General features: G+C 40.8%; 1 protein-coding gene across 3 annotated transcripts in view; it reads right to left on the bottom strand.

Moving 5' to 3' along the window:
• Positions 1-26,474, bottom strand: part of senp6a (SUMO specific peptidase 6a) — a 71,695-nt gene that overhangs the window by 22,905 nt on the left and 22,316 nt on the right. For 2 of the 3 annotated variants that reach the window (XM_042333022.1, XM_007887801.2), the window contains exons 3-9: positions 20,783-20,837; positions 17,166-17,308; positions 13,966-14,133; positions 7,354-7,377; positions 4,860-4,930; positions 3,956-4,110; positions 3,175-3,571 (exon numbers count right to left, since the gene is read on the bottom strand). In XM_042333022.1, the coding sequence (XP_042188956.1) occupies positions 3,175-3,571; positions 3,956-4,110; positions 4,860-4,930; positions 7,354-7,377; positions 13,966-14,133; positions 17,166-17,308; positions 20,783-20,818 (994 nt within the window). In that variant the 5' untranslated portion in view covers positions 20,819-20,837. The remainder of the gene's footprint in view (positions 1-3,174; positions 3,572-3,955; positions 4,111-4,859; positions 4,931-7,353; positions 7,378-13,965; positions 14,134-17,165; positions 17,309-20,782; positions 20,838-26,474) is intronic. The other variant, XM_042333023.1, reaches the window with a different exon arrangement.

Raw genomic sequence — 26,474 nt, 5'->3', positions numbered from 1 at the left:
CGAAAGCTCACTCTTCAAAGCATATTCAAAAACTACAAACATTTTTAATGAGACACTCAATAGTAAAGCTATTCTATAATCCAGGTGGAAGACAATTACTGAAACATCACTCATCTGAACCAGCTGGAATGTGTGAGCAGGGAGATCGAAAGCACGGTCGAAGATAACGGTCTAGTGATGGGTCTTGAATGTGGCAAGGGATGGGGCGAGGTGGAGGGATTGCGGGATGGAGTTACAGAGGGTGGGGACAGAGTGGTGGAAGGCTCGCCCGCCAATAGTGGGGTGAGCGAGGCGGGAGACGTGAAGGATTCATTATGTGAAAGCAAGGATGGGGGTGATAGGGTCACGGAGCCAAGTGCAAGAAAGGACACGGGCTGCAGAGTTCCGGATGATCTGCAGCCTGTGAGGGAGGAGTTGGGGAGGTCGATAAGCAATGAGTTTGAATAGTTAAGCTTTGATGTAATGAAAGCGTGGATGAGGGTATGGGCGGCCTGCAGTGTGAGACAGTGGCGGAGCCGGGCGATATTGCGGAAGGTGGGGAAAAGCAGAGCAGGTCATGGCGCAGTTGTGGGGTAGAAAGGATAGTTGGGGGTCAAACAAGAACTCAAGGTTCCGGACTGGCTCAGCAAGGTGGAGTGTGCAACCATGGATGGTGAATAAATACCACCAGTTACCTGAATCATTTACTTAACTACAAGTGTCTGTTTTCTTTGAGCTGTTAAAATAAACAAGCAGAGAGTGCCACTGTAACATTTTTTCATAACAGCTACAGGTATGAGTGTAGAAATATGTATTAACTGATTTGCAGCAAGTGAAATCACAAGCATAAAACAGTGAACTTGTAATCAAAACCAGGAGAGTTGTGGTTGGACAGTTTCCCAGGCAGGGCGTCCCGCAGAGATTGATCCAACAGGATCATTCACCCACTTGTCATTGAACTTAGTTTGAGGCCAAGATCATGGCAGTTGGGTCATTTTGGGTTATTTCAATTGCTCCACATAAAATTGAATGTTACTAAAAGGAACTGAGTGACATGACTTATTTTTTGTATGTTTTCTCTTCTCATGTGGGTGGGAAGAAGATTGCCCATGTTATACAAGTTAACCTACCAACAACCTTTCATGGCCCAAACCATTGCTGTCCACCAATACAAGAACCATATAAAAAACAATGTCCTATTCCACAATCTAATTGAAGGTTTGCTACCATTCCTGAATAAATGGCCAATATTTTAGTCCTTTCTACTCATACTGCGCTTACTTTTCTTGACTGCTCATTTTACTTTGGCCCAATCTTGAAGCAACATCAACAACAAGAACAACTTGCAGTTACTGTATAAGTATTGTGGAGTCCTGTAGCTCAGTGGTTAGAGCACTCGCTTTGCAAGCGAGAGATCTGAGTTCAATTCCTGGCAGGGTGAAACCTTGGGCAAGTTTCCTTACTCCACACAGAGCCTAATAATAATCCCTAAAAAAAACTCAATAATAAATTGGTCATTTCAATCCACAACTGTTTGTGGGACACTGTTGCGTGCAATTGGCTGCCGCATTTCGTCCACAAATATAGTCAATTCACTTTACAGTATATTCTGTGAAGCGCTTTGAGACGTCTAGAAGATGTGAAAAGCGCTATATCAAATGCAAGGATTATTATTATTATTTAGAGCCCTCTACCCAGGGTAGCGTCTCAGAGCGCTTAACAGTGGAGCCTGTCTCCGAGCCCGGGGGAGGGGGAGTTGGCCTTTAGCACGGTCGAACAGGTAAGTTTTCAGGCGGGACTTGAAAAAGGGGAGAGAGAGGGCAAGGCGGAGGGATTGAGGGAGAGTATTCCAGAGTTTTGGTATTGTACATCATTATTGGTACAGTACAAAATTATAGGTAATCTACTTAACAGGGCTACCCTTGGAGGTCTTTGCAGTTTTTAAACAAACAGGCTTTCTTTTCCTCAAAATGGTTGACTATTCCACAACCCAATGAAAATATGCAGGCACAGGAATACAGTCCTATTCATAGACACAGCTCAAAGACATTGGAAAACCACTGCCTAGTTTAAGAATGAATTTATTTGTATATTTTGATTTGATGAGATTAGAGGTGTTGGATAAAATCGCCATACCCTACTCTGGAACTCATTACATTTTAAAATAGAAACAATGCTTAAAATGAATATTGAGCAGTATTTAGTTTTTAAGGTCAGCTAGCCAGCATGGAACTTCATTACTGTGTTCAGGGAATAACATTCTAGGGACTGGCTCTACCCCCTGTTGGGATACATTTATGTCCACAGCGGGAGACGCATTCTTGTGGTTTGGCAATGTATTCTCTAAGGCATCCTGCACACACTGGAGCTACAAGGCACTGGACGAATATCATAAATCCAAGTGCAGAAGTTGCACATCCATGCAGATTTTCAATTGCCTGGAAACCCCAGAGTCAAGAGTTCACTCTAAAAATCAATTAAAGTACCCATCTTACTCTGTCAGCTGGGAGACTGACAAATATAAAAGCCGTGGACTAACTTAACACATTCCAGTTCCAGCTGCTGAAAATGCAGAATTTCTGTTTGCTAGTTTAGGAATCTGCAATTTCTCTTGGCCCAAGGTGGGTGGGGGGGGGGGGGGGGGGGACATTAGAAAAGAAAAAGGAGATAATACAAGCTTCCCTATGTCTGGAGAATAAGAGTGGAGTTTGGCAGAAGTTAAGGCACAAGAACAACCAAAGTGCTTATTGCCGGGAGAGCGGGGCATGCTTTGAAATGTTTACCATACTTAAAAAGCACAATATAAATAATGTAAACGCAGACTGATGTACTGCTGGAATTCAACCAGCTAAAATCTTGTAACTAACAGTGCAAGGCATTAATTAGCAAGATTTCATCAGCTTGTCAAGTTAGGACCACCCATTGGAGAACTTTGGCTTTCAGAGTTACCAGGAGTCAACTCGGAACAATCCTGTGTCTCAGCAACATGTCTATTGCTCTAGATCCCATTTAAATTGATAGATTAATCATCAACAGTGCCCATGAGTACTACCCTGTGTATCCTGGTACTGCCAGCATAGGCATGTGGGCAAATTAAACAAAGAATCCAAATGTCAAATGGGAAACCAACAGGGTTTAGGTTCACTTGTGCCCTTTTTGCCTTTTCCAGTAAACTGCTTTAACCATCATACTTACTGGGATCATTCAATACGTGTTTCCTGGAATCTGCCGTCTGTTTAGTTCTATATAGAATTGTGTGTCCCACCAAGCCCACTCTTCCATTAGGTTGTAACAGATTGTTCCTGTTAGAATATAACTTAGCAGCTGTCACTGGAGTCACTATTATATCAAGAGTGGGCTTATAAAACAACTTGGTACTGACACCCAAGCCTCCCTCAGGTTGCATTGGAGAACATGCATGAATAGGGGGGCGTAACTGTGGTGTGATAGTATATGCAGAATCAGGAACATGCTTGGGTCGCCGCAGGGCATCCTTCGGGATTGGCTTCCTGCAATTTTCACAGTTTGTATGATCTTCACTTTTTCTCCCACAATTTCTACAGATGCTGAAGTATTCGCTGAGGTTTGGTCCCTGAAATTGAGAAAACAAAGGCAGATATTGGCAATGTTGCTTTTTTTCAAAAAAGATAAATATTGTAAAGGATTTCCTTCAGACTAGACGTTAAATAAAGCTGTTATCTGCCTGTTCAGGTGGGCCTTAAAATTCCCAAGGCACTATTCAAAACGTGAAGGGAGTTTCTCCCGGTGTCCTGGCAAACAAGTTCCCCAAGTAAAAAAAATTGATCACTCACTCCATGGCAGTTTGAAAGACATTGTTGTGCACAAACTGACTGCCACGTTTCACTCACAGTCAAACTATTGCAATGGCAAAGATGCCCCCAACTTTACAAACCAAGGTTAGGTTTATCTTTTTGTTTCCAAGATGGTTATATAGCATTAAATACTGAATCCTAACCTCGACTGGCGTTGGACTCTGAGGCTCTGATGTTTCAACGTTTGTTGATTCTGGCAATGCTGCTGCCAAGTCATCCTTTAGTCGCTTTGTCAGAACTCGCCTCTTAATATCCGGTACAGAATCCATCTGCTCATCTAATTCTGTGGAGGCTGCAACTGTCCAAAACAGAACAAAGATCCGTCATTGCAAAAATATCACAGATGACAACAAAAGCTTCTCCATAATGCATAAATCAGGAAAAAATGCAGCAAGTTTACATGTGTTATTTAAGCTTCATTGGGTGATCCAAGTGGAGATTTATTACTGACAACAACAACAAATTACATTTGTATAGCCATCGCACATGCAAATACCCTGGTCTGCTTTGAGTGCAAATCTACTGTGGACCATGCTACACCAGAAACACCTGATTTCTTGTGTTGACTAGCTCGCTTTCCGTGCTACAAAATAGCTGGTCACCGCAGCAACCCAATTACTAAAGACACATCCTGTCCACTGAGCATGCACACGAACCATCAGTAACATTACTCCACAGAACGATATCAGTGGGGGGGGGAAGAGAAGGGGGGAAAGAGAAAGAGGGCAGGAGAGAAAGAGGGGGTGGGGGGGGGGAGGGAGAGAGAGAGAAAAGGGCAGGAAGTTTCTGATTATTTTCACCCAGACCCCCTCATAATAATTAGTTGCTCTGTAAATTGAAAGTGCGGTGCAGAGAATATGTTGAGATTATGTGTTGGCACAAATATACTACATATCTGTTGAATTACCTGCTTTGAGGTAGAGTAGCTAAACTTGGACACACCTTTTAGACCCTCCCCCACCCCCTGTGTGGATCAACATGGAACACTGACAAAAGTAAATGCATCCGCTAGGAGCTAAAAGCCTCTTAAACTAAATGAAGACTCACCACTTTTGTCGGATCCCATTAAACTAATACTGTCCATGGGAATCCTTTGAACATCAGCAGGATACTCTTTCCTGAAATAGTTCAAATGCATGGCAAAAATTATTTAAAACAAAACACTGATTTTTTTTACAATCACTGTTCAGTCACTACATGCAGTACAATATATTCTGAACTAATTTCACAACCAGCCAAGAAGCAGGCTTATTTACACTCATGCACAATATCTTTCCATTCACATCTGGTGTTTTATAAAAGTTTTGATTCTTACGATACGTTTTCTAGAGTGATATTCCATAAACACAAATATCACAATCTTCAAAATGATATACAATCTGATCCTAGTTGTCACTACTATAACAAATTAAAGTTTATTGGAATTTTACCAAGGAAATTTGGGAGGAATAAGATGGAAAGAGCAGGAAAAGTGTTTTTTAAACTAAATTTTGGGTTGAAAAATAAGCCACACACAAAGAACATTTCTTACAGTAACTGAACAAGATATTAGTGCATAAAAAGAGGTTGGATTACAAAGTTCGAATTCTGCAAATGTACCTCAAATTTACTCAAACTAAAATCTTATAGACATAAAGTGGTTTCTGAAACAGTAGCACACTATTTGAATAAATCAGTGAGGCATGAAATGTACAATACAAATAATCTTGGATTTGCCACAGTAACCCAATTTCCAGCATCAGAATGTGTGTATTAAATAAAAATGCAGTAGGAGATGAGTATTCGCCTAAAGAGAATGCATCAATTTAAATTGCCAAATCAAAAGGAGTTAAGACTGTCCATTAGCAACATTTTACAGTTTAATCTGAACTGTGCTCAGATACCAAAGCAAAGTGATCTTACAAAGTGCACCCTCATGCAACATTACTTTACCACTAAATTAAGGGCTTAAAGAAAATTTGGATGTAAACATGGATCACAAGGTTTTACTTGATATGCATTAATGCTTGGTTCATTCTTGGTATTTCGAAAACTCTTTGAGGCTTTCGAAGCATGTCAACCAAAGTAAAAATTATATTCTGAAGATTAATAGAATCAATCCAGCAAAGTGTGCATTAAGAGCCTGTCCACTCCTCAACCTCGTGTTCCCAGAGAGATTCTGAACAGCAAAATCAAATGAAAGGCAAGCAATGCAGAGCAGTCAACGATCTCCAGTGAGCACCTAACAATAGCGATGGACCATCAAAACGCCTCATAAAATCTATTTTGAATGCCCAATCTGGAGGCTTTGTGATGGGAGACACTCATCACTATCAACGTTTATATAGGATTTCACTGGAAAAAATGCCTCCGGTTCACTTAATTATAATGAACATGAATCAACATAAGACTGCACATGCAGCCTGAACAGTGTTCGCACTGAACCCTTCTGTTCATAATGGCCAAAGGTCCCCAAAATAGAAGTTGAACATTACTCTGAGCAATGACTAGCTACCTAAAAAAGGCTAAAAAAAGTCGCTCCATTCAGGCCTGTAATTCTAGTCCATACATCAACTTTAAAAATGTTTTGATCTACTCAAGACTTGTTGTAGCTTCTTAAAAGAAGTTTATGCACTCAGTCAGTTCAGTATTCTTGTGCTGAACTTTAATAGAAAAATTCTTCACAGATTTGCAGTACATTTGTGCCAACATATAACCTGACACACTCAATGGGCAATCCATTAGGGTCTCATTTGAAGCATTTCTTAATGGGATTCCATAATAAGCAATCCAAGTTGTGCAAATGAAGATTACTATTGTGTGTGTCATTCTAGGTCAGATTTTTTTAACAAAGATTCTAGATTTAGGAAATAGCCCAAATGCATGACCCATTATAAACCTTTAGAACAAGCTTCACATGCAATTAGTTAAAACATGATTGCACTGTGGACCCCATTTATTGAGCAAGCACTCAAACAGAGGTCAACTTTTCACACAAACCTCGAGACTCCAGACAAGGAAAATACAACCAGGATGCAGGTTAACCATGCCCTTCCTTCTCATAGGCCCCTCTTACAAAACAACCAGCAAATTACTGGCCTTCCTGCTCCCTTGTTTAAGATGGTGGACAGGTTAAAGAGACGACAGAGCCAGACGAGATAAAAGTTGAATCCCAAAAAGTATTGGAAGAGTTACATATCGTGAAAAATATGTTTTGAGCAAATAGCAAATAGGCAAAATTCAAGTTTCTCAAGGCAAGCAACAACAGTTAGCATTGCACCAACACTGTAAAGCAGATCAGTATGAAAGCTTCAACTCCCAAAGAACCCAGCTGATCCTTTAGTGTTAACATTAAAGATAAATAAAAAGCACGGATTGACATGTGAGCATATCAATTAAGACAAATCTGTCCCAATGTACCCTGCTACACCTGTATGCGTGCACCGGAGTTGCATTTTGAAATGCTAAGCACTCATAAAGCATTTACAATTAGCAAAGTGATCTTTAAGAAAATTCAGCACCAGTTTCAGCTGCCAAGTAAACATATCAATGACAAACTTACCCCTCGTCAGTTAAGCCAAGGTTGCTTTAAAAGATGAGAAAAAGACAAGTGAGAAGGAATAATCTTAAATTAACATTCATGGGCTTTCAAAACATCAGCCCATCACAGTTTTATTCATACAAATTTTGCCTTTTAAAAAAGTCACCTACTAACAATTCAGTCTCAACTGCCAATTACATGTACAAGAAATCCCCTTAAAATCAATTCACTTCAGCACACAATTTATATCACAAGATGTCTTCTCAACGATACTATGGATTTTAGTCAGACTGACTCAGATAGCAACACTTTTACATTTACGCTGAAGTCACAAGGCAACACTGAACAACTTTGGGGATGCCAGAACCTTCAACTGCAGCAATGCCGCAACACTTACATTGGGAATCCACAATCAATGGCAGCAGCATTATCTGCAGCAATTTCCTAATGTAAATGGGGCAGGTTATTTATTTGGTAAGGTTTGAATGGTAGAGTTGTTTAAGATTTCATTGATGCCATTGATGCTCTATTGACTAAATTACAGACTTGGGTCCAAATACATTTGAATGTGCATTTAAATGTGCTTGAGACGAAAGTTACCACATTTGCATCTAAATGTGTGAGTGAAATATTTGAAGTTGACGAAAATGCATTTGTAATATTTTCAAATGCTATGGATGACAAGTGTCATTTAGTCACAACACAGTATATACAGTATACACCCGTCACAATACTTTTGTACCGAAAAGTTTGTGACTGCAAGCACGGTGCTTCCATGCATTCAAATTCAAGATCCTCATCCTCACCTACAAGGCCATTCACGGCCTTGCTCCCTCCTACCTCTCTGACATACTATCCCCCTACCTACCTGCCCGTACCCTCCGTTCCTCTGTCTCCGGTCTGCTCCACATCCCCCGCCCCAACCGCCCTACCATCGGTGGCCGGGCCTTCAGCCTCTCAGCCCCGAGGCTCTGGAACTCCATCCCCCAGTGCCTTCGCCGCCTCCTCCCTTTCCTCCTTCAAGGCCGGTCTCAAGACCTTTCTCTTTGACAGTGCCTTCAGCTCCCCTCTCGACTCTCTACCCCCTCCTCGCTCCCTCCCTTCCTTCCCCTCACCCTGACCATTTCCCCCCTCCTCGCTCCCTCCCTTTCCTCCCCTCACCCTGACCATTTCCCCCCTCCTCGCTCCCTCCCCTCCCCTCACCCTGACCATCTCCCCCCTGCTCGGGTCCTGACCCAACTGTACAGCACCTTGGGACGTCCTCCCGACGTGAAAGGCGCTCTATAAATGGAATCTTGTTGTTGTTGTTGTTGCATGATTGGGCTGCGGAAATAATTAATCTGGCATTCCACATACATTATTTGCATTTGGAGACAACGCATTAGAATTTCCATTTAAATGCGGCTAAAGGGCGAAACATTTGGGTTTGCATTATTACAGAATGTTTGCATTAAAATGTGCTCATCCACATTTGAACCTGTCTTCTAAGTTAGTAGTGAGTCTTTTAACTCCCACAAGATGTCCAGCATGTAGTGATTCATAAATCTTGAAGCAATTTGAAAACAGGAATAACTGGGTTTTGCATTAACAGAATGAACCTTAGAGAAGAAACTTTGTAGTTAATTTTCTTAAAGCAAATAAAAATTATTTTAAGAGGGTCCAACTGCACAGCAGTCTTCTTTAAAGTATACCCAATCTCAAAGGAATGAAATGCCACACTGTTGAGTGGTTTCATACTGCAATGAAAACACCTCATTCTGGCTGTGCTCCAGCTCAAGACAGCAGGGCAGCGTCTGCTGTTACATTGTGTCTGGTCTCCAGCAGAACTGGTAATAGTATTCTTTATAAACAGAGATCAAACAAAACAAAGATTGCATTTTAGTCTAATTTAGTTACCTTCAACATTTTTCCACTATGCTTATTTACTGAAGCTATACTCGTGAGAGAATCACTCATACAAAAATACTGAGTGTGAGCACCGAAAATTCAAAGGAGATTTATTTCCTTCCAAACAGATCAAGGACATCAAGTTTCATGAAGATGACTGTTCAGCATAACCCATCCATTCTGCTACTTTGTTCTACGTCAGTCATTTTTTTACATTGTTATTTTAGAGATATATAAATCAATAAATAATGCAAAAATATATATAATTTAACCTAGTAGTCGCAAGACTGGTTTAGTATATTTATTTACATCATAAAACCTTATTAATAATGGATTCATTAAATTTATTAGCAAAACTACATTCTAAAAGAGCAGCATGGAGTAATGTGCTCAATGGAAATGTATATTTGATAGAAAAACAGAAGAAATACCTTAGGGGTTTTGGCACACAGAACATTAAACCCATGTGTATAATGTTGTGAGGTACTTAATCAAATAAACAAAATACAGGAATGTACGAGTATAACAAACAAAGTAGAATATATCAAGAGATTCTGACCACTGTAAGGCCACATAACAACTAGGTGGAGTTTTTGTCTCCTCATTTCATAAAATATGTTCGGTTGTTCCAAGTGAGTGCAAAGGAGCTTCTAGATTAATTCCAGAATTCAATTATAAGAAGTTTACTCTCTTGAGAAGAGGATTGAAGGGGGGAAACCTTGAGATATTTAAAATTATGAAGAATTTAGAAAATTTGGTGTACAAATTGAAAACAGGAAGGGCATTCTTTCAGAATAAGAACAAAATAAGAACAAAAAAAGTGGAACTGCAGTTTTTTTTAAAAAAAAGTAAAACAGCATAGGGAATGAAACAAACTATGAACACAAGTGGTGGAACAAAGAAGGACAACTAAGGGATCTAAACAAATTCCTGGAAATTAAAAGGATTTAGGGTTGGTTGATAATGAGATGCGCAAAGAATATTTTGGGAAGTTGGATGGGCAGCTCGATGGACCAATGCTTTTGGACGTCCTCTTGAAGTGAAATATTTGTTGTTGTTGCTTTGTTTATTCCTGCCTGCCATTGTTACTAAGTAAATCTGTACAATACTGGCAATTCTAAAGTTACACATACACTTTGTTGACCAATGCCGAATAAAAATGTTTTTTTTAAATAACTTAGAGGCTAAAAGCAAAAAATATTCCCCCAACAAGACTGAAGATCCAGAAATCACCTACGAGTCACACAGTTCCTACATTTACAGCAATCCTCACCCTCGTCCAAGGCCCCATCCATTCTTTGCTGACAGCTGCTATTCGGCTGAACAGTGCAATGATGTTGATCTCCAGCCAGGATAAACAGTATTGTCAAGCAAGAAGCTGTGCAGCTAACTGAGATCCTGCACCATTGGGATGGATACAATACAACACACACACCTACACCCACAGACAGAAACCTGTTTGAAAAAAAAACATTTTGTTTCTGTTTTGCAATAGAATGGCTATCCTATATTCTGCACTAGAATGGAAGTCTATTGAATCAAGGGCATTACAGCTGACAACTGCTGATGACACCACAGCGAGCCTGGCTCATCGACAGGACTTGGAAGTCCAGACCAGTCACTGGGGCAGGGAGTCATCCTATTCAGCTCCTGTTAACCCTGCAAGCCAAAGCCCTAATGGGTAGGGTGGTCTTAGTTGGACAAGCAGCTTGCCGTACGTACCCCAGAGCACACTCTGGGGTGCCCAAGCCTTGGCCCTTACCAACCTGCGCCGAATACTCTCCGGAATTAGGTACAACAACAACATGGATTTATATAGTGCCCTCCACACCGGTCAGCGTCTCAGAGCACTTTACAGTAACAGTTCCCAGGGCTGAGCCAGGGGGAGGGGTGGGAAGGTGACCAAAGGCGTGGTCGAAAAGAAAGGTCTTCAGCAGAGACCTGAAAATGGGAAGGGAGGGAGCGAGACGAAGGGAGTGAGGAAGGCAGTTCCAGAGCCTTGGGGCATAGCGGCTGAAGGCACAGCCGCCGAGGGTGGAGCGGAGGACTCGGGGAACAAGGAGGAGGCCAGACTCGGAGGAACGAAGGCAACGGGTACTGTGTTGAGGAGAGAGGAGGTCAGAGAGGTAGGGGGCTGCAGAGGAGTGCAGGGACTTGAATACAAGGATGAGGATCTTGAAATCGATCCTCTCTGGGACAGGCAGCCAGTGCAGTCTGGCAAGGACTGGGGTGATCGGGGAGCGGAGTTTCGTGCGGTGAGAATGCGGGCGGCAGAGTTCTGAATGAGTTGGATTTTATTGATGGCAGTGGATGGGAGACCGGCGAGGAGGGCGTTGGAGTAGTCCAGCCGGAAGGTGATAAAGGCATGGACCAGAGTTTCAGCGGCTTTTGTGGAGAGGTATTAGTGGAGACGGGGCGATGCGTCAGAGCTGGAAGAAGGCGGTGCTGGTGAGGAACCGGATGTGGGGGAGGAAGGATAATTTGGGGTTGAACCTGACGCCTCGGTTGCGTACGGGTTTGGAGAGTTTTAGGGGAAGGTCAGGTAGGTGGAGGAGGTGATAACCGTGAAATTTTAGACGTTGATGAGAGCCGAAGAGTATGGCTTCCGTCTTGTCAATGTTCAGCTGAAGGAAGTTTGCGCTCACCCAGCCCCTGAGATCTGGCAGGCAGGCTGGCAGAACATCAGGGGACTGGGGGTCGCAAAGAGAGGTGGAAAAGTAGAGTTGGGTGTCATCTGCATACATGTGGAAATGTACCCCATGTCTGCGGATGACATCTCCAAGAGGGAGCATGTAGATCAGAAAGAGGAGGGGGCCAAGGATGGATCCTTGGGGTACCCCGCAGGTGACCGGGTGAGAGCGGGAGGAGAAGCCATTTATGCAGATGTACTGCTGTCAGTTTGTGAGGTAGGACTCGAATCACGGGGAGAGGTCCAGGAGGACAAGGAAGCAGAGGGAGCCCTGGTCACAGATAGAGAGGATGTCGTTTGTGACTTTCACAAGCGCAGTCTCTGTACTGTGGGCAGAAACTGGACTGGAGGTGTTCGAAGAGGGAGTGGGAGGAGGTGTGTGAGGAGTTGGTTTGCAACAACATGTTCTAGAACTTTTGCGAGGAAGGACAGGTTAGAAATAGGGCGGTAGTGGTTGGGGTTTGAGGGATCTTGGGAAGATTTTTTCAGGATGTGGGTGATGACAGCAGTTTTGAGGGAGGCAGGAACTGATCCAGAGGAGACTGGTTGATAATGTCAGGATAATCAGGATGCATCCCTCCAGGGAGCGAGTGTGCATTCTATTCTAACAATTTATCTCTGGGATTTCCGTGTATAGGAGGGATGCAGGGAAATCTCAACTTGGTTTGGATATTCGTAAGCGTGGTGATGGGTTTCCGCTTGTGTCAGACACCAGGCCAAGCAAAAAGCCTTCTCCTGTCCTTTCCCGATGCTCACATACAAAATCTTTTCCAGCAGAGGTAATTTGATAGCAATGAGAACAGCAATCACTGGCTGATTTTTTGCTCCCTCCGTAGAGAACTGTTGCCAATTGTAGAGCCTCAACTGCCACCTCAGGAGAGAACTAACTTACTGATCTAATCTGGGGTCTTTATGATCGTAACACTCCATCCTTCCCCAAGTTAATGTAAGAAACAAATATTCAGGTTTGAATTTCCAATGAGCCAAAGTCCCAACTTCAATCATGTGGACACAGAAAAAAGGTGAGTAAAATCTAGATTTCCTCTATTAAGGTAGTATTTCAGAGTGCTCAGAAATTGTTAAATTTTTGAATAAATACTTCAATTTTGAAGCCTGTTTTCAGCAAGTTAATTGAGGAAATCTAGACAGAAGTGGAATTTCTATGCTAGGACATTTAGTTTGTTCACTGGAAATGAACACAATTAGGGTCGCTAATTCCTTTGCATTCATAGTCAATATTCCTTCTGCTGAGTTCAAGCTCTTAGTATCCTCTGGGTAGAGGGTGAACAAGGGCTCAAACCAGATTGTTAAGATTGGTTCAGACCCGCAGAGTTGCTGAGTTTGGAGTGGATGAGCAAAGTAAAGCTTTCTACCCATATGCAATCTGAAACGTTGAATCATATAGGTGGTTGGTGGGTGTGGGTGGGGGGGGGGAGGCTGTTGATAAATCAAGTAGTTGTGGGCAATAAACAATAGATTTTATGGAGCAGGAGTTTGATTCCCTTTCTCCCACCAGTGGATATGAAGTTCTGACTGAATGAGAACTGCCCTTTGAACAACTCTCAAATTTTAGTAATGTTACGGTTCTTTTAAAAATGAGTATACAGTTATAGTCAGATTGCTTAACTCTCTAAATGTCTAAAGTGCAATATCACAACAAACATATGAATTAGACTGGCCTTTCTTACTTCCTTTTAAATCAATACTAACATAGTCATTGTGCTTCCACACTCCCTTTGCTTGCTCTTCCCAATCTCCAACACATTATTTTGCACTTTCTTCTTCCTGCACCTTGTATTGTTCAGATTCAAACGATCGCCTTCTGTAACTCGTTCTTTGCAAGAACCTCAAGACAGTGGAATTCCTTATATCCTTCAATCGTCTCTTACCCTCCAAACCAAAAGCCTTCAAAGCCTAAGCTTTGTACCATAACTTGCAACTAGATTTGGCATTTCTGCTACTGTTTTCAGTGTTGGTTGTGTCCTAGGTTTTGCCCTTCACCTTGGCTTCTCAATTTAAAAACAGGCATCAGTGGAATGTGACGAAGCAGAGCTTACCTTTGGGCTGCTGTTTTTACGATTGACTGAGCATTGGCATAATGAAAACGTCTTCCACGAACAACTATTCCTGGACCTGAAGAACCACTAATGACTAAGTATTTGTTTCGATTTTTATCGACCTCTTTGTTTGCTGCTTGTAGGGAGGTCACAGCTGACACATTTTCACTGTAAACAAAAAAAAACTAGGATCTCAGTACAGTTTGTACAGAAAAATACCGTCCTAATCTACTGAAGCATGCAAAGCAAGGAAGAAATTTAGTTTTGCATCAAAGGGCTTGGACCTTCAAATGTCTCCATACCCTTACCATACCTCTACAAACTCTTCCAACCCAAATCATCCACCTACTCCCTCACTTCACTCTGCAATCTCGGGGCTACTGCACATCCCTTGCCCCTTCCACCAACAACAGATGAGCTTTCAGTCATTATAGCCTACTATCTGGAACTCCATCCTGAATTCCGCTGCCTCAAACCCTGTCACCTTACCTTTTTTTTCAAAAGCCACCTAAAATACCTACTTCTTTAACTAAGCCTGCAATTGCTGCCCTCCCACCCCACCACTTCCCACTTTGCTCAAGTTCCCACACCGTTCCTGTTAAATGCGTTGAGATATTATCCTACATAAATGGTACTATACAAATACGACTTGTTATTGTTGAGGGTAAATATTTAGCAATCTATGGTTAAAAATCACAATCTTGTGGTAGGATGCTGTTATTGGCCTATTTTTGATCATCATCCAGTGACTTCTGCTGAGGGGGCATGCTGGTGGACCATTGGGTAAAGAACATGATTGAGCTCAGTTCCAAGGCTTCACACTCTTCCCCCCAACTTTCCAATCAACCCAGTTACACTTATAGCCTCACGCACTAAAACAGATATAGACAAAAGATAACCAGCACTTGTGGAACCTCACTCTAGCATGGCATAGTGCTTTCAGGAGAGGAAACAAGTGAAGGAAACAATCGACATAGTCTCAAACATAACTGTAGAAACAGCAGTTTCAAGCTAAGAAGATATGAAATGTCTGCAGGATATCCTATGAGTAAGCTTCTCAGAATTAATATCTGAAGTAATGGGATCACATTCTGTCAAACATCTGCTAGCATCCAGACAGTTAGTACATTTCCTACATAAGCATATTTGGGAGTTGGTTGAAGAGAAGCAGAAGGGCAAGTTTGCATTTTTCTTACCAAGGCTCTGGCTTAACATCACCCCAGTTTTACTCCAGACTCTCAACTATTTGCACAGTTTTGCACTTGGTCACTCTTGTTATAAAAAATTTATTTGCTGTATTTCAGAACATGATGCTGGCAGGAGCATCATTTGGTGCCCGTTCCTACTTGTCTGAAAAAGGGAAAAGCCAACCATGTTCTCGGAACAAGTCCCCTACCGTCCCCATCTACAACAACAACAACAAAATTACATTTGTATAGCAACTTTCACGTCAGGAAGACGTCCCAAGGCGCTGGAACATCAGTGTTTCGGACCTGAGCTGGGGGTCGGGATCGGGAGGCGGGGAAAGGAGGGTGACCGCAGGCACGGTTGAAGTGGAAGGTCTTGAGATGGATCTTGAAGGAGGCAAGGGAGGGGGCGAGGCAGAAGGATTGCGGGATGGAGTTCCAGAGGGTGAAGCAGAGTGGCTGAAGGTTTGCCCACCAATGGTGGATTGGGCAGGTTGGTTGGTTTTACAATCTAAAATGAGTTTCAACTGAATGCAATTAGCTTTTAACTGTACCGAATCTTGAAACCATAAAATAAAACACTTAATCCTACTCACCTACATCCAAATAATGTGCTCCAAATATCAAAAATGCCAACCTTTCCTATGTTAGTTTACTTTTCCTCCTTTAAACTAAAAAGGAATGAGTACCACATGTTTATGCTTCAAGATTTGAGATTTATAAGTATGGATTATAAAAGAAAAAAAGGGGGATTTAGTGATAAACTTCATGCGATTCCCATCATTCAATGTTTAGTCCAGGCAAACTATAATCGCTATCTTTTGTTTCACTAAAGAGCATTGGGTTATGTATTAAATCAGCAGTATTAAGCATTCAAACTCAAAATTGAGAACACCTTCACAGTCCTCTTCTAACTTTCCAAGACATCTTCAAGCTACACACAGAAATGTGAATGTTTGCCAACATGTGTTGGAACTTCTCTACGATTTTAGAGTTCAAAATAAGGAAGTTAAATTTATATATGATACAACCTTTGTTAGACCACATTTCTACTACTATGTACAGTTCTGGTCATCATATCACAAGAAGGATATTGTAACAATGGAGAGAGTGCAACAGAGATTTACTAGGATATTACCAGGGATGAGTGGATTCAACAATCAGAAAAGATTGGACAGGTCGGAGTTTTTTCCCTCTGGAGATGAGGTATTCGAAAGGACCTGATTGAGGTGTTTAAAATCATGAAAGAGTCTGATAAGGTTGATCTATATAGGCTGTTTCCACTTGTTGGTCCATTCATAACAGATGGCATAAATATAGTCACAAGCAGATTTGAAAGAGTTTAGGAAGCCCTTTTCGTTTTCTTTTATGTTTTTTACACAGAGGAAAGTGAGAATGTGGAACTCACTGCCAGAAGCTACAGTTGAAACAGAAAGCATTAAAGCAATGAAAAGGAAACTCAATGCATATACGAGGACTAAGGAAACAGTGGGGTATTAAAGGGGTTAGGGAGTGGGGATTATGATGGGTGGAAGCTCATATGGAGTGCAAACAGCCAAAGGACTAGTTGGGCCTTATGACCTATTTCAGTACTGTACAGTCTATGTAGTTCTATGTGATGTTTTACAAATTGGTTATCAAACTAAAATTTGTAACTACATCTTCATACCCTGATTCAAAAAGTACATAATGAGTCTGAGTTCAAGGCTAGAGAGTATAAAGTATCAAAAGCCAAAAATTACCCATAGACTTATCCTTAAGACCATGGGCAGAATTCCTAAATGTCGTATTATCTAAGAGATCCATTTTCACAGGTCTTTTTAAGAACTATGGAAAGTGATTTCCAACCCAATTTGTTATTTAAAAAAAAGAACTTTCTCAAATTCCATGCAATCTTAAATTTTAAGACGTAGGTCATGATCATGAGTAATTTTTGGTTGCAAGTTCTTCCAAAATCTAAACCTGACAACCTTCCAACATACGATCACTAACAAGTTGTTAAATTTCACCAACCTTAGTTTCCTGCCAGCCCCTAACATGTTGAGACCAGTTGCATTTCCTTTCAAAGTTTTACAAAAGCTTTTTCCTTGGTTTCTTCTCGCGTACGTTTTCAGGAGACCAACACCAACAGATTCTGGTGAATGTAGAGCCTTGGTCTGAAAACAAAAAGAGTTTCTACAAGTTAAACCAAACCGTTCCTTTGCTAATTTCAATACTTAAGAGTTGGCAATCCTCACTATCCATTTTGTCTACTTCTGCCTAGCTCTGCATTATCACTCCAAGAGCTTAGACTAACACTATGCTGTGACAGATTCCAGGGAGGGCAGTCATTTTAAATTTCACTGTTGCTCGAGAGCAACATTTTCATTTTATACTGTTCCCCATTCATTCAGATATAGCATCACACATCCTCATCTTCAGAGCCATGAATTCTCCTGGGATTGTGTGGGGGAAGAATCCATAACATATAAATAGATCTTTGTGTATTGAAATAAGCTGATATAAAGTTGTCAAATGTTTAGTCATCTTCAAGTATATTATTAAATTCTGAGTACTCTACTGTGTCAGTATTAATGAGGAAACAACATTTCTTGGCTATGAGCAAGATTTTGTTAGCCACCTCCCTCCTAACTCCTCATCTGCCACCCTGCTTGGGCTCCCACTCATCAGTGAAGCACTCTGAGGTGTTCTAAATGAAATACAAGTGCAGATGGTTGGTGCTGTAGTATTACGAATTTATCCTGTGGGAAAAAGTACCCTAGAAATCCAAAATGACTTGCGTGCCTTTGGGAGAGCCTGCACGGCGAGAATGATTTGTGGCATTCCAATCATAATTTTGTTTCTTGTTTATGAAGAATTTGTTCAGATGTTCTAGGCTCAACAATTGAAATTTTCCAAGGACCAGAAAAGACCACAGCAATACTCCATTTGTTTGTTATCTCCTGAACCACGTATCGTCAGAACAGTGCATAACTGATGCCGATACAATGGCTTATGATGTCTAAATAAGACTTCAGTTGAATTGGTGGTATACTATGAAACGTGAAAGGTTTGAGAAATTATAAATTTCAAGTACATCTGTTGTGTACTTTCAAGTACATTTCAAGTACATCTGCCTTCCTCTAACATCTCAGAGCTGCCCCTCCAGGTCTCATGATACAAAGAATGGTGTGAAGAAGTGGCCAGCAGGAGATCTTTGACCAGAGAAGAATAGGTACATCAGTTATTATAAAAACCAAGGGGCATAGGCATGATAGAATTTGACCTGAGTGAAGCTGAAGCTTCTTCTTACCAGTAAAACTCATAGGCAAGTTACATACCCTGAGGTTTCTCAAATCCAACCCACTTAATTGCCCGTTATTATTATGTGAGGCCTTTATACTCTCTCAGGGGATGGGGGGGTAACAGAGATAATGACAATCATAAGGTAGCGCCTTGATAAGTATCAAAGGCTTCATTCATGAGTAATTTCCAATAATAAAAATGCTTAATGGTATTTATAGGAAAATTCAAATCCAGATCCATACATTCACAAAGCATTTGTTTTTTCTGCTAAACTGAAGCCGCCTTAAAAAATGCAAGAGTCCTGGTTATAATTGAGTGCATGGCAAGGATAGCGAGGACAGTCTGTACCTGGCAACAGGAAAAGAACTACTCTTTGGAGGAGTGCCCTTTTTTATATGATACATGAGCAATTTTGCAATGTCATATCATCCATGTAAAAAATGCTTCTCGGAAGGACATAACACTTACAAGGCTCCCCGTTGACGATCTGGGCTTATCCCAATGTTATCTGAGGAATGTTAATAAAGAATCCACTGCGCTTTTATAATGAACTATAAATAGTTCTCGTGCTCTTGACTGGTCAGGATACTTGCAAGCTTCAGAAGCAACTCTCAAGACTTGCTACAGAACAAGAGCTCTCAGTGAGGGGAACACACAGTTTCAATGTAACTGGGTACATATTACGTTGCTTGGCAACTCACAATTGCTTAGCAAACCGCAACCACCTCAAAGCCTGCAGGTTCATTTTTTTTTACATATGGAGTATTGCACCAGCGGTAGAGGAAGAGATATTTTGCATCTCTCTGGCATTGCCAAACGATTCGACTGTTGTACACTGTTTGTACTTAATTTACTTTAATTTACTCAGAAAAAGCACCTAGTTTGATAAAGAATTGGTGCTATATTGTATTAAACCAATAGGTTTTCCAACTCTAGGACATAAATATGAACCGTGCCAAGAGAATTGGGTGTCTGTCTCTTCTCTCCAAAAGTGATTACCACAAATGCTTCAAGTAAAATTTTAAATTCATTGATCAAGATATCATCACTGAACATATTTGTAAATAAAGATTAGAAGCATACACCTCACAAGTAACCAAATGCTCAGCTGTAACAAAGTTACTTTGGATGCGGTAACTAATTACAAGGATTGTGAAACAGCAACTTAAAATAACACCTCAGACTTGGGTCCAAACACAAATGAATTTGCATTTGGATTTAATTGTGCTTGCAACAAAAGTTACCACATTTGCATTTGTGCCTGAGCGAAACATGGGAAATTGACCAAATGCACTTGTAATATTTTCAAATGCTTCCACAAATACTTCACCTGGTGCTGTAGAGAATGCAGGGAAGATATTTTGTACCGAAAGAATGCTTATTTGTGACAAGAATCTCCTTTTGAAACTTTTTATTCATGATTTTTGCAACATGAACTTGCAACAATTTTGACATGTTTTGACTCGTGTATTGTCTCGGAACAATACACCTTGGGACATCCTCCTGACGTGAAAGACGCTATACCAATGTCATTTTGTTGTTGCTGTTGTCTTTAGAAGTGTGGATGTGATTTGTAATGTTTAACAGGTAGTTCTTTCGAGTAAATGCTCTTAGGCTTTGCAATTTTTTAATGCCACAATAGAAAATGCCACATCAGCATTACAGGACATCCACTTAAATGCAGTTAAGATGTTAAGCATTTATTTGTAAACTTACAGAATATTTGTACTTGCATTTAAATGACTGTTGTGCATCAATAATTGCAAAGCGATTTAAGCAGCAGTGACTTTTGTCTGAACATAGAATTCACAGCTTATTTCAGTTAGAACATATTATCCTGCTACATATCTGCTTCAACGTGGAACAAAGTATATATATATATCCCTTTACAGTAAAACTCAAAACAACATGTATAATGAAATCTTTAGCACTCTTAGGGGGAAAATATTACATTTTATCCAATAGATTTGTCCCACATTTCCGGGTCTCATTCATGTTGAATTTGTTTCAACAAAATTTTCTCCACAAACTTTTTACCCTCACCTGCCTACGCTTAGATTCAGACCTAATGCCAGCAGTAAGTGAACAAGTGGCAAAGAAGGGCACCCAATGATCAAGTGAAACTTTTTTTTAATGTTTATTAACCCACTGTACAAATAAAAGATCACATGGGAAAAAGCACAAAAGGCCTTTTCCCATTTAAACTAATGGAATGAATGGCATAAGAGTCATTTGTGTGATATCCTCTATTTATCATGAGCATAAACTATTTATTTACCATCATTTAATTGAGATGGTAAAGCAGAAAATACCTCCATTATTTCCAATGCAGACGATTTCCTTACCTTCTGTTCTTCTGTTTCAGTCTCTTCATTATCCATACTCAGCAGATTAGGCTCACTGCAAAGTGAAAATGTTAAGTTAACTAAGATGGAAAGGTGACAAGAGTATAAAAAGGTCCTTTATCAATACATTGGTTTACAAATTATTTGATCCTTACATACACTGTTAAAGGGACGGCAAAAATACATAGGTGTCCAGTAATAATTGTGGTTCAGAGGGAAAAAGCTACAAAGAACTCAGAAAACGTAAACACATAAGATCTGCGTTTATAAAAAAAATCTTCCCCACACTCGTCTCGAAACATTTAAAAGCATTCCTCTTGCTTTGAATGAAGAATAAAACATTCTGTACAGTTTTGCTGACGGTCACTGTGCTCCTTTAATGCTGAAGAAACCAGCATCAAAATGGTGCAATTCAGTTAAAACTTTGCCTGACCCTATTTCAAATTCTGGATATATTTGCATACATCAGATTATTTGATCACAATCTCAGAGCTCAAATCCTTTGCCTCGGCTCTTGAATGAAATCCTTTCTCAATACCTTGGATTATTAACCGGGAAAACTGACGTACACTACAGACAATAAACAATTAAGAGCCTATAACAAACATCCTGAAAATGCAGTCCTGGACTGATAATCAAGTAAAGATGAGCCCCAAACCATTACACAAAGCAGTCAATCTACCACCTGTATTTTCAATCTTTATTTCTCATTTAACCAGTTTAGTATAATATTATGCGCCACCTTCCCAGATCTTATTTCAAACTACAAAGTCAGCTCATTTTGGGAGGATGACAAGAGAGGAATTTTTTCCAGTCTGGTTTGGAGCAAAGTAAGATGCTATGTTAATTAACACTTCCCAAGTTACAGAATGGCAAGGCACAGGAGACCGGGAAAGTTTGCAGGTTCAGCCCCAGGACATTCTCACCGGCTCGCAGCACTTTGTATGCCCACAGTACTGCCTAGAGATTGCCGGCACTGCATTGCAAATTCATAGCTTGGGGCAGGAAAAGAGAAAACCTGAATCATTTGCCAGGGTTCAGTCTGATAATTTGGTATTGTAGACAGGCCTAGACATGCGACTTTACAAACCCTTCTGAAAGGATTTTGTGAAAATTCATCTTCTAATCTGATCATAATCATTCTGCCAAATAAACTGCCTCCCACATGTGTGGGTAAAGAATGACATGCTTACAAGGAGAAAGCAAATTCTAAACAGGAAACAATGGAAAACTAAAATCAATTACTAAAATAAATTCACAGAAAATAGAACACCGTCTACTTGAATTTAATCTGTGCGTGAAGCACACTGGAAGGGTGCCATTTAATCTATATATTTGCTACAAATACACAATCACTACACTCTACAGTAGATCCTGCACAGCACAGAGACATTATGTGCTATATGTTCTCCTGATATTATAATAATAATAATCCTTGCATTTGATATAGCGCTTTTCACGGGAGGACGTCCCAAAGCGCTTCACAGAACACACTGTAAAGTGAATTGACTGTATATTTGTGGGCGATTTATGCACTATATATTTATGTATATGTATATTTATGCACTATATCAACTCAAAGGATGTTTATTAATATTAATAATAATGATCTGTATGACAAACACCACAGAGGGGTGACTAAACTGTACATGATACACATGTGCTATTACCGCTACACACTGCCCTACATAACAATGCTGTGTAGAAGTTTCTAAGGGTCAGAAAATACACAATGCTTCAGCACATTACAGTGCTTATTCCATGCGCCATGTATTAATAATACACGTAACTGCACCGCCTTGAATAATAAGAAATGGTATTATTCAGCAGTCATTGTTCAGAAAAATATTAAATGGTTAAATGCAGCAAATATGAAATGCAGAAGTAAATCCAATAACGTGATTTGTGGGAGTAGATCAAGTATACAAAGCATTAGTTACCAGAGCCACTTGCTGCAATGTTGATGAGTATTTGCTGACATGTTGCCAGGAGAGGACTAGCATTAGAGATCTAAATAATTATGTCATGTGACAGAAATACATAGTTTTTGATCATGTGAAGTTTTATAAACATCGAAATAATGGTCATTGCGATGTTGAAAAGCTTATATGAACTGCAGGTATATGCATTAAAATACATAATCCATGCATGTGCGTCCTGTACATCCACATACATGTGAATCCACATACATGTGGAGTCCTGTAGCTCAGTGGTTAGAGCACTCGCTTTGCAAGTGAGAGACCCGAGTTCAATTCCAGGCAGAGGGCGAAACCTTGGGCAAGTTTCCTTACTCCACACAGAGCCTAATAATAATCCCTCCAAAACCAAAAGCAATAATAAATTGGCCATTTTCAATCTACGACTGTGCGACATTGCTGTGTGCAATTGGCTGTCGTGTTCGCCCACAAAAAAATATACAGTCAATTCACTTTACAGTGTGTTCTGTGAAGCGCTTTGGGACGTCCTCCCGACGTGAAAAGCGCTATATCAAATGCAAGGATTATTATAATAATGGAGTTGCGCTGCTTTCATTTGTTTGCTCAGCAATAATGGAAAGGGCTCAGCATCAGAGGTACTCGTGGCATATATGAAAGCACACAAAGCAGTGCGTCACTGTGTACATTTTTATATCTTACCTTCATGCAGAACAATTAACGTAAGACTTAAAGTATTAGCCGTTGAAGGCAAACCTATCAGTGGTGGTCAAACTTTTGGGCTCAAGGGCCTAATACATTTTTCTTGAGTGCTACAGGGGAATACCATAAATATAGCTACTAGAAAAAATAGTTTAACACAGACTTACCTAGACTAGTGCGACGTTCAGCAAAAAGGCTGCAGTGCAGGTTTGTTAAAAAAACAGATTTTTAGCCAAGCCCGTCGCAGCCTTTCGACACCAAGCAACACCTCTCCTCTCAGGACTTTCCAACATTTCCTTGAGCACTCTGCTTGGGCATGAATGAACTTATATGTGAAGGTGAGAACTTTTAAATTGATTTGTTTGGAGACAGAAAGCCAGTCGAGACTGGCGAGGTTTGGGGTGATGGGTGTGCGGAGTTTGATGTGGGAGAGGATACAAGCAGCAGAGTTTTGGATTAGCTGAACCTTGTGGATGGTGGACCAGCAAGCAGGACATTTAATAATAATAATAATTATTGCATTTGATATAGCGCTTTTCACGTCTTCTAGACGTCCCAAAGCGCTTCACAGAATATACTGTACAGTGAATTGACTGTATATTTGTGGGCGAACGCGGCAGCCAATTGCGCACAGCAACGTCCCACAAACAGTCATGGATTGAAAATGACCAATTTATTATTGTTTTGTTTTTTTGGAGGGATTATTATTAGGTGTGCGGAGTAAGGAAACTTGCCCAAGGTTTCGCCCTCTGCCTGGAATTGAACTCAGGTCTCTCACTTGCAAAGCGAGTGCTCTAACCACTGAGCTACAGGACTCCATTTGAGAAGTCAAGGCGGGAGGTGGCAAAAGGTGGATAATGGTTTTACCACCATTTGGTGTGAGGTAGGGAGGGGCGGAGATAAAGGAAAGCACTACAAACTGGCTCACTTCCCCGGTCATTGCTGTACATATGCACATGCAGTGATGTCAGTGCCAACCTAACAACCTAGAAGTCAGCTATTTTCCCCCACATCACTTAGGTCTCTGAAGATACTTGATGCAGTCAGCAGGATTTCTCAACCCATGGACTGAGACCCAAAACTGAGTCAATTGATGTGTCAAAAGGGTCACAAACAGATTTTTAAAATTGATGCATTTTCAAAAATGATTGAGCGCCACTAGTGCTACACGCGTGTTAATGGTGTGCATGAGCTTCCACTGCAAAAACAGACAATTATCAAGGTTGGTCTGTAACATGCCTCGGCCGGTCGATAATTACAAATGGCATACAACTAATTAATAAGGAGAGAATTCACAAGCTGCGGTTCTTGTTGTAGAAGCCCTGTTAATAAAGCTATTTAAACAGCAGCAGGTACAAGTGATCAACCAATCAAATGCAGAAATCATTTTAAAGTAAGATTGCAGGGGATGCTTGGAGCATATTTTAGTCAGAGAAGCAAGTCTTCTGGTCAGTGAAATGTTGAGACTTTTAAGCTATCCTTTTACAAGTAGCAGTGATACAGCCAAGAAGTGGGAATCCTTCACAATGTAATCTAGTGATCTCGGTCTACATCAAAAATATACTGAAATGAGTCTTTCTCAGCTTTGGTGCAGTGCTGCAGGCTAGCTCTTGCTCGCTAGCCATACTAGTAGTTATTTTGCCATATAGATTTAGTGCGAAACAGGATTTCTCAGCCTTGACTCAACTGAAAAATGACAGCAGGAACAGAATGGATGTTGAGCATGACCTTCGGATTGTGCTGGCTACAATTACACTAAACTCTGATAAAGAGAAGTGAGCTCAGGTTTCTCATTAAGGGGAACCTAGGATTTATTCAACAAATAAACAGGAGAAACCTGGTTTGCGGTCACCTCGGTAATCCAGCTACCTCACAATTGCGGGCACCTTTTCAGTCTCTTTCGTGGTCTGTATTTAAAATATAGGCTGTTTGTCTGCTTCAGTAAACCGGGCACCTCACTATTCAGGACGGCGGTCACTGATTGCAGTCTGGGCCAATAGAAAAGTGCGGCCGCTTTCCCTGCAAACCTGTACACAGTGCACTAGGCCTTGGATCTCGTGCTATTTGCTCGACGCTGCTACTGTGGGTGGAGTGCGGGGAATGCGGAAGCCTCACGAGCGGGAAATCGACTTCGCCCGGCGCCCTCGGCCTAACCTGAGCTACTGCGGCCAATTCTCATTAAGTGCTGTAAACATACCACCACAGCAGAAGTTGTCCTTACGTGAGAGTGGACTTAAATAAACAAGAGTGAGGGCAAAAGTCATAGGCAGTTAGATGTGATCTATGGCATTGGCAGAACACAAGTTGGAGGCATTCTCAAAAGGTAGGCTGAATACATGACAACTTTAGAAGAAAATCAAAACCCCTCCCACTTATACTGATACACTGGGTTTGTTGGGATAAGTGGAGGACGTTTGCCTTGATCATGGACTCGACATGTGGTAGACTTTGGCTGATGCTGAGGTTCAGCTGCAGGCCAAGGCAGTGCAGCTTAAATCAGCAGCCAAGCAAACAGCGCTAGGCTCTTTCTTCTTGAAATGAACATTGTGTGTTCTCATGTGAATTTTAAATATAAACCCAAGATCTGTTTTAAATCTGACAATCCTTTATTTTAATGAGATTGCAAAGTATGGTTGTCGAATGTTCATTACCCTTACCATTGCAAGGATTATTATGATTATTATTATCAAACGAATATGTACTAACTGGGAAATCTAGTAAATAATGTGGTACTGTTAACATTACATCAATGACCTGAATCACCCGACCTGTTTCAGCAATCAGGTCACCTCACTAAGTCGTTGCCCAGTCACTTGAGTGACTCGATTAGTGAGGTTCTACTAAAATACTATATTTCAATATTTGCTGTATTTAGTACTTTTTTATACTATAAATATTTAGTAAGCCAGATGTTTGTTTGCACTAATTTACTGGGTCACAGTAGGCCAGCAAGGTTTACAAATGGGATCTTGAGCCCAAAGAGGGTTGAGAATCACTGCTGTGTATATTATTCCCACAAAGTGGGAACACGTAAATATTTGTGGTTCTTTAATGCC

This window comes from Callorhinchus milii, unplaced genomic scaffold (assembly GCF_018977255.1).
Source record: "Callorhinchus milii isolate IMCB2004 unplaced genomic scaffold, IMCB_Cmil_1.0 Scaffold3, whole genome shotgun sequence".
NCBI classification, from domain to species: domain Eukaryota; kingdom Metazoa; phylum Chordata; class Chondrichthyes; order Chimaeriformes; family Callorhinchidae; genus Callorhinchus; species Callorhinchus milii.
The sequence above is the reverse complement of the archived record's forward strand: the minus strand, read 5'-3'. Positions and strand labels throughout refer to the sequence as shown.